We start from the raw sequence: 8,934 nt of genomic DNA on the forward strand, positions 1-8,934 counted from the left end.
ACAAAATGCTGAGACTTGAATCAATCTCTTGCGCAGTTAGGGATAGCTAAAGTTTTAACGGGGATTGTCGATGGGTCACAGACGGGTTAACATAAACAGTTAAAGGGTGTGAAGACTCGCGCAAAAAGAAACGTCTAATGCCGGTAATTTGACCTAGTTCGAATGAGGTGTAACAGAAGTGTTAAATACCACCATCGATCCCAGAAAATACACACACAGCTTGCTACCGTCGGTAATTAGACACTGGTGAACAGTCAGTACATACAGCTGCGTTCAATACACACAGCACAGTATACAAACGATACAGCGATGGACATCTCAGGTCCAGCTAAAGATAACAATGAAGGTATCACATTTCATTACTGTCTGCATTTTGTAGCGACACAACAAAACGTCACTTACAATCAACAGAAAGTTAACTTTTTCAGATGGCCGCACACGGTTTGGGCGAGTCTTCAATGCCTTTAAATGTCTCAGGTTAATGGAAGGTTCTTTGAAGTTTTCCTTCAAATTCTTGCCATTAATTTGACTTCATATTTAGGAACGTTATCCATGGCTAATTTTAATGAAACCTGATAACGTAACTCTGTCACCTATTATTTCCTTGAGGACTACTTTACAATTTGCAAAGGGCTCATTAATGCAGTTTTTGACAAGGTTTGCATTAAAGTTGGTCATACATTTATGTGGGAACCGGTTCTGCCAAACTGTCCAATACTATGAAATAAGCGATTGATTGATAGCTTTAGCGTCTATTTTCATATCTCTATATTCAATTGGTATCCTCAAGGTGAAGACAAAAGTTGCATCTGTTGATTTTTCATGCTAGATTCTCATAATGTTTATTTTTATTATTGCTTTCTCTTTTGCAGTGGAAGTAATGTTAGGCTTCACGGGAGCAACAATGGGTAATCTGATTTGCTTTGTGTTCCCATCCCTCATCGTATTGAGGGTACCAGGACTACCAGGGAGAAATTCAGCTAAGGTAAGCCAGCAGTTTGGTTTTCATCAGTGATATGGATTAATTTGAATTACGTAGAAGTCATATAGTTGGAACGTAACAGTATTTCGCATACAGGTGCACGTTACTGTTGTGAAAACCTTTGGATGTGACTATTGTAAGGTTACGTCGCTTCACATTACATTGTGGCACAGAAGCGCCCAGTGTTTACATGTCAGAGCTTAATAGATACTGCAACACCAAATTTGCAGGACCTCACTAATTTAGTAATTGAACATGCCTATTCAATATTTACTATGACCCATCAAGTGACCATTTGAATATAAATTTAAACATGCAAGCCCCCTTCCCACCCTCCCACCTCATGATCACTTGGTTCAGTCCAAACATGTGTCAAAAGTTTTAGTGTGATGATGTCAAGCCCTACTCTATCCCCAACTTCTGCTGCCCCTTCTCCCCCCCCAACCCCCCCCCAAAAAACAAAACAAGTACTGATGAAAAAAAAACCTGGTGAAACAAATTTCAGTGAATTTTCTGCTATCAAACATGGAGATAAGGCCTTAAGACAAGTAAAACCATATCACGTGTACATCTTTACTATCAGGCACTCTTCCTGGTGGGCATGTTCTTAATGACTGCTAGTACTTACGACAACCTTCAGAAGGCAATGGGCGGCCCGGCGGAAGTTAGACCTTACAAGGACAAAGGTGTCAACATCATTGAAGAGGACATGGCTGTCCTGGAAGCCAAGAAAGGATTAAAAGATGGTGAGGGAAATTATTTGCAAAATGTTTTTTTTTTTCTGTTTTTTTCGTCATTGGGTTTTCCAGCTAATTTAATTGCTTGTGCATTAACTTTGGTAGTATTGATGAGAATCATAAAAGGAGAGGTGTTGTTGCAGGCATGAAAATCTTGTGGAAGTTTTTCAATCTCCTTTGAACTTACATGTTTAATTTTCTTTCTTTCTTTAATATTGTCACTGATTTCCTGTTAGGATTTTTCTAGAAGTGTGAACGTCAAGATTATAACAGTCACTCTTCGGAGATTATGTCTGGCATAAAACATAATATAACATGCCCTCCCTCCCATACCCTTCCCACACCCCACCCCTCCCTCCACCCCCCCCCCCCCCAAAAAAAATTTTTGTGTTACAGTTCAAGTAACTCCATGTGATGTGTAGATATTTGTGAGATATTTTCATACTCACTTTTGATCCATTAAAGCAAGAGCAATATACAGCACAATATCGATTCTTTACAGTTTTATCGTTAAATACATTATAAATGATTGTATTCCAGCATTGTAAGTGAAATCCTGCCCAGGATTTTTGGCAGCTGAATCTCAATTTTGCAAACTATTTACATTGTTGTGTATTGAGTAGTCATAAGTTATTTTACAAAAATGTCAATTTTTTTTTTTTTAAATCTGGTAGACGTTGCAATGATAGAGAAGAAACTTGAAGATGCCAGACAGATGGTGGATAAACTTGGAGAGGGACAATTAGGAGATGAGCAGGTAGAGGAAGGGGTTAAACAAAGAGGAGAAAAGGAAGGTAAAGATATTTCTATCTTTTTGTTTTAATTTCACAAAATAATAGACAGACCAGCAACCGGAAATCTGGAGTGTTTTTTATTTTTATTTTTCCTGATATTCTTATTTCTTTAAAATATTCCATCATATGCTAGACTGAAGACTTGAGTAAGTCTAAAAAGTGACATCAAAGAGCCAGTAGTTCTTTAGTGCTGAAATTATTTTTTCATTATATTGTTTCTTTGATAGAAAAGTAGTATTGCAGATGCTGTTTCTAAAATAATGACAGTACTTTACACTGGCATTGTTGGGGAGGGGGTGCAGGGGGGGCGGGCATTGAAGCGGACAGATATTTGTTTAAACAGTACAGTCACATATTGTTTTTGATGTTATATTACTTCGGCAAAAGTACAAGTATCCCTGTTGCAGACCAATGTATTTCCAAAACAAGTTTTATTTATTCCCCCCCTCCTTCCTCAGCCCCCATTGCTTGAGTAACTTAAGCAGGTTTCAAAGTTTATTATTTTCACGGGTTAGGAATATTTACTGAAGGAAATTAAATCAGGTTTAACAGTTTATTATCATCAATTTTCTCTGTAGTTTCAACTGGCCCCATTGTTGGGGGGGGGGGTGTGGGTGGAGGAGGGGCAACATTGAAGGGGCAGGGATGTTTGCTGAAGGAAATTAAATCAGGTTTAACAGTTAATTATCATCAATTTTCTCTGTCCGTAGAACATCACCCAAAAAGCAATGAGAGACAGGAACCAGTGATTCCGAATGCTCCGGTAGAAAAACAGGTCAGTCACGCTCTTACCAGGAAAACTATTCTTTTTCATAAAGACATATTCATACATAATGCATAACCATTATGCAAATATCTGGTTATGAATATGCATGTCATTGGTGCAATGAATGGTCACACTGTACTGTTTAGTTGCACCTTATCATTACAGTTAGGCTTAATTTGTAAGGATACTGTATATCCTATTGAAAGTACATCTCCATCGACAAAAGAACATATGCACACTTCCTATGGATATGTCCTTCACAGAGAAGAATATTATCTATTGATATTGGGCCGAGTGAGAGTGTGGACAAATTGGGTAATCTTTGCAGGAAGTATGTATGTATTTTAGATCCTCCTGCAAGCAGGAACTTGCAAAGAAGCCTCATTGGCTTATCAAAGCCGCAAGCTGACCGAAGTCAGTCTCTTAGATTCATATTTAACGTCCATGATTATGAATTGTCAATTGTCAACAACTCTGTAACTGGACGACATACATTAATCTTGGAGTGACTCGAACCGGGGACCTTATGATTGGAAGGCACCGGCGTTAACCACTGAGCTAACTCTCCTTAAAGTTGGGCCTTATCTGCCAAACTGAAAATAACTTAACAAAGACTTGTATCTTGAATAAGAGTACAGTATTGAGGTTGGATTTTTCAAATGGCTGTATGACATGTTTGATACCCACATCAAAGTGTTGCATCATGGGTAGTGTTTGGGTAGGTTTGTAAGGTTATATTTGAGCAAACTTTAATAAAACACTGTGCCAAACGGAAAAGCTGCAGGAGCTTCCATATACCGGACAGCCGTTAGGCGGAGTCGATTATCAAACAGTAGAGATTATCTCTGCAGACTAACAGTGCGTATCGTGTGTAGCACTAGTGATTATCAGCGTTCGACATTTGATTTTGTGCCTTTTGTCTAATGTATTGTCTCTATACTATATTTACAGATGTGTGACATTTTACTGTCTTAGGCTCAGTATTGTAATGTTTCTCTTCTGACACTCCTTTAAGAAAGTAACACAGAGGACATTTTTATATTTCCATAACAGTGTCGCTTTTGTCTACTCAAAATGTAGGTATTACCTACAATCCAATTTACTTGGATTGTTAAACAATCCAAGTAAATTGTGCTTTTAGTCTTTGGAACTTTGATAGTTGAATAAAGTCCACACAATACTGTATGGGGTAATTCTGAGATTTTTTTTCTCAAATTATTTCCAAACATGCAGCTACATGGTTCAAAGGATCAAACCACTTTTGAAATGGCAGTTTTTGATCATTTGCAAAAAAAGGGAGGGAGGGGGGTGGAGAAGCAGAACTATAAAAGGGATGCATACAGAGACAAAAAACATATTTTGTTTACTTGGCCTTACAGTGATGAAAAGTCTGATTCTTGGTAGTGTGAAGGTAGTGTTCGTCTGTATGAGCCTCGCTAATGTGAATGAAACGTTCTTATTTACTTTTCTGTCAACTGTTAGTTTGAACCCGGTGGGAAAGAAGATGAAAACCTTGATAAGGACGACAAGATCGGTGAGTCTCGAATGATAAACGATTCGTCTGATTAATGTAGAATTAATACGCAGGAAATTCAATCTTGTGATCACTCGATTCTCGATTTTAAACGCTGCCAAATAGATCATGATCATGATGGAAGTAAAGCAAATTTTATTCTTTTTCTGCATTTGTTGTTGTTAGCTCATGTTAAAGTGTTTTTATTTTTTCATTGATAGGTTCACCAATATCATTCTTTCACACACGGAATGCATTTCTCTTTAATTGGCTATTTAATAAGCAATTTATGAACAATACATGTTCATCTTGTCTTTATTTCTCTCTCTGCAGAAAAGGAAATACATAAGGGATTAGATGATGACAATGATGAAGTCTTGGAGGTGTGTATTCCTGCTTTTTTTACCTCTTGAGTGTCTCTCATGGTCTGCCTTAACGCCGTGGAGATTATTTCAAAGGAGAGGGCAAACTTAACCATCATAATTGGTCTTTGTGATAGATATGACTGTTACGAACCACTTATACCCAAACACCGAAGGGAAATTTGTGTGGTCCTTTCAGGAGATATCGCAGGCTGTAATGTTCCTTCACACTCCAGGGTGATGACTTGAGCAAGTCTAAATATGACATCATCAGACCACATGTGCTCATAAATTTTGTGTTTGTCGTTTACTTATTAAAACAACTACCTCAAAAATATGAAAAGAAAAAGAAAATGAAAGGTTTCAGGTCCCATAGACAGATCTAAAACATCAGATTTGTCTTTATCACTGTCTGTTCTTTAGAACGATCTCTATCAATACACACTAAAGATGATATGTGGGTTTATGCCTCCTTAGTAAATATGATTGATATTAATTAGAAACGTATAATGTGTGTCAGTAGTGAATACAGAAATCACCCACATTCTCTCTTCACTGGGGGGGGGGTTACAGTGACCCTGGGGTAAAAAGTGGGTTCACTGGCAAGATGAAAAGTGGTCAGGAGAGCATTGACATCATGTAAATTTGAAATAGCATTCTGTTTTTTTTTCTAAAGACAGGTTTTTTCCCCCATATATATCTCTCTCTATGTTTGCTCTACTCGGATAAAAAAACTGGGAAAAGTAAGGAGGGAGGGGTAATTTTAGGTCACACCAGCTTGACAGTTTCTGCAATCAAGCATTGTAAAGTGGCTAACATTTGTTGATATTTAACCCTCTGCTATTTTCAAGCGTATAAAAGCAATGGCATTTGAAGCAATGAGAGGTCGAGAGTTTGAGCCCTGGCTGTCTTTAAAGTAATGTGGGTTTTTCAAATGGGAGAAATCCACAATTTTGCCATCTGAAATGGTCTTCTAAATGGTAACAATATCCAAAATGAGCTACAACTGTAAATTGGATAGCCACTCGATATGATGTGTAAAGTGATAAGCCATTCCGTTTCTCTCACATGTGCATTCCGTTGCTTGGTATCGTAAAATAACTGCCTCTCAGGCTGATGTTTGACGCTGTGAGATCTCCCCCAGACATTCAGTAGTGTTAAATAAGGTTATTGCATGTCCCAGTGAGGAAAACCGTCGTTCAAGTTTTTGTGACGGTGCAATTTTGATGCTTGAGCTTAACTGACCTTCTGTATTGGCCATATCAGACTTGCATAACACCTCATTAGCTATACGATCCTTTTCATGTTTCCTCGTTTTTTCATTTTTCAGATGGACAAGAGAAAGGAAGAGAATCTGTTGGATCCACCGAAGAAAGATGCAGACGAAAGGAAAGAAAATATGGAGGAGGAGGAGGTTGCGGAGGAGAGAGAAGAAGAGGCGGCGAGAGCAGGGGACGAAGAGAGAGCGGGAGACGACATCGAAAGAAGAGATGCGGAAATGAAAGAGACCGAGGTGAAGCAGGAGGAGGGTGAGAAGGAAGACAAGGTCGTTGATGGGAAGAGACATGAGAAGGAGGCCAAGGTCATCCAGAAACAATCAAAGAGGATAAAAGAACTGGAAGTAAGTCCAACGCTACCTCTATTCCTCCCTGATGTTGCATGTTTTAAAGATAGTGGTTCCTGTATTGAAAGAAATGTGTATGTGTTTGTGTTACTTTTGCATGGAGGGTTGGGTAGGGGGGGGGGTGTTTGTAACAATTGAAAACTGTACTCGATAAACGATAAGGGCACATGAAGAAACAATAAAGAGAGGAGTGATATATTCTGCATCCTGTAGGTATTTATTCATTCTTTCTCCCTTTCCCCATAATTAACACTTCCCAAGCCTTGCCTTTTTTTCCCCATTTATGTTAATTTTAAGAGATGAGGGGATCTTGGTATTTTCCTCATCGACAAACTTCATTTTCCAGGTTCTAACTACTTCATACTGATGAGTGCAGGTACATGCAGGTGATGTTTATCAGATATAAAGTCAGACTTAACTTAAGAAATGATTTTGATGTTTTAATGTAAAGTTACTAAACATAGTTTGTTTCATTGTTGTCTGCTTTCTACATTCTCTATTTATTTTTTTCATTTTAACCGTTAACAGGAGATGCAGAGAAAACAGGCTGAAGCTATTGAAAATCAAGCAAATGCCCTAGACTTCCTATTAAACAAACAGAAGGAAGAAGATCTCCTCCAACAGCAGGGTGGATTACCAAAGCAGGCAGCAGAAATACAGCCGCCAGTACCCCAGCAACAGGACCAGCAGATCATGCAACAACAAGGAGCAGTACAGCAACAGCAGCCAGTTTTGCAACAAGAACAGCAGGCTGTGCTGCAGCAACAACAGCAACAAGTCCTTATGCAGCAACCTGCTATGCAACAGCCTGTGTTACAACAGCAACAGCAACCTGCTGTGTTACAACAACAGCAACCTGCTGTGTTACAACAACAGCAACCTGCTGTGCAACAGCCTGTGCTACAACAACAGCAGCAACCTGCTGTGTTACAACAACAGCAACCTGCTGTGTTACAACAACAGCAACCTGCTGTGCAACAGCCTGTGCTACAACAACAGCAACCTGCTGTGCAACAGCCTGTGTTACAACAACAGCAGCAACCTGCTGTGTTACAACAACAGCAACCTGCTGTGCAACAGCCTGTGTTACAACAACAACAACAACCCATGCTACAACAAGTGCCTATTTTACAACAACAGCAGCAGCAGCCATTGTTGCAACAACAACAACCTATTTTGCAGCCAGGTGCACTACAGCCTGTTTTACAGCAGCAACCGGGTTTACAGGAAGCACAGCAGCTTATGATGCAGCAGCAACAGCAGCAGCCTGTAATGCAACAGCAACCTTACCTACAACAGCAAGTTAATATGATACAACAGCAGCCAGGTTTACAAGCAGTAGATCAACAGCAAATGATGGATAGAATGGGACAGCAAGCTGTCTTGCAAGGAGTTCAACAGCAACAAGTACTCATGAATGCTCCAGAGAATGTCTGGCAGGATCCGCAGCAACTAATTCAACAACAACAGCAACCAGTAGCAGGCATGCAGGTTGAAGGTTTTCAGCAACAGCAGCAGAATGAACAAGCCTTGTTACAACGACCCGCTGGATTGCAGCCCATCCTCCAGAACGGTATAGCTATCATGCCAGACGAATTGGTCGCCAACCTGAATCTAAACGTAAACGGACTCGACTTGCAGGGTGGAGGTAACTTAAATATGGTCGATCAAGGAGTAGTGGGAGGACTCCCAGGTGCACTCGATGTAGAGAAGAGAGATCTGCAGGCTCTAGGAGGTAACCAGAGGGCGCTACAGTCACATCTATACGATGGGGACAACGTCGTCGAGGACGACGACGGGGCTACCGACATAGAAGAGGGCAAAGTGGGGGCAGGGGAGGGAAATCTGCCAGACAGTGGTATTGATGCTGGAGAGGTTGGTAAAGTAGATGGGAAGGAGGAAATCAAAACAGAAGAGAAAAATGAGAAAGAAGAAGACTTAGAAAACCCTCTGGAAGAGAAGACGGAGAAGAAAGAGAAAACCGAGAAGAAAGAGAAAGAACTCGAGGAAGATGTTGATGATAAAGATGAAGAAAAGAAACAAAGTTCCAAACATGAAAAGGAGAAGAAGTCAAAGCACAAAGGGACAAAAGACAGAAGACATTTACTCAACATAGACAGAGAGGTAAGAACATTACTCTTCCTTTTTGTTTCTTT

General features: G+C 39.7%; 1 protein-coding gene across 4 annotated transcripts in view; it reads left to right on the plus strand.

Annotated features, from left to right (window-relative positions):
- The window catches only part of LOC139960461 (uncharacterized), a 33,161-nt gene that overhangs the window by 20,813 nt on the left and 3,414 nt on the right, over nt 1–8,934 (plus strand). For 3 of the 4 annotated variants that reach the window (XM_071958828.1, XM_071958830.1, XM_071958831.1), the window contains 8 exons: nt 873–985; nt 1,566–1,728; nt 2,394–2,513; nt 3,224–3,288; nt 4,762–4,813; nt 5,126–5,175; nt 6,485–6,775; nt 7,307–8,902. In XM_071958828.1, coding sequence (XP_071814929.1) covers nt 873–985; nt 1,566–1,728; nt 2,394–2,513; nt 3,224–3,288; nt 4,762–4,813; nt 5,126–5,175; nt 6,485–6,775; nt 7,307–8,902 — 2,450 coding nt within the window. The remainder of the gene's footprint in view (nt 1–872; nt 986–1,565; nt 1,729–2,393; nt 2,514–3,223; nt 3,289–4,761; nt 4,814–5,125; nt 5,176–6,484; nt 6,776–7,306; nt 8,903–8,934) is intronic. The other variant, XM_071958832.1, reaches the window with a different exon arrangement.

Source organism: Apostichopus japonicus, chromosome 19 (genome assembly GCF_037975245.1).
Source record: "Apostichopus japonicus isolate 1M-3 chromosome 19, ASM3797524v1, whole genome shotgun sequence".
In the NCBI taxonomy this organism is placed as follows: Eukaryota; Metazoa; Echinodermata; class Holothuroidea; order Aspidochirotida; family Stichopodidae; genus Apostichopus; species Apostichopus japonicus.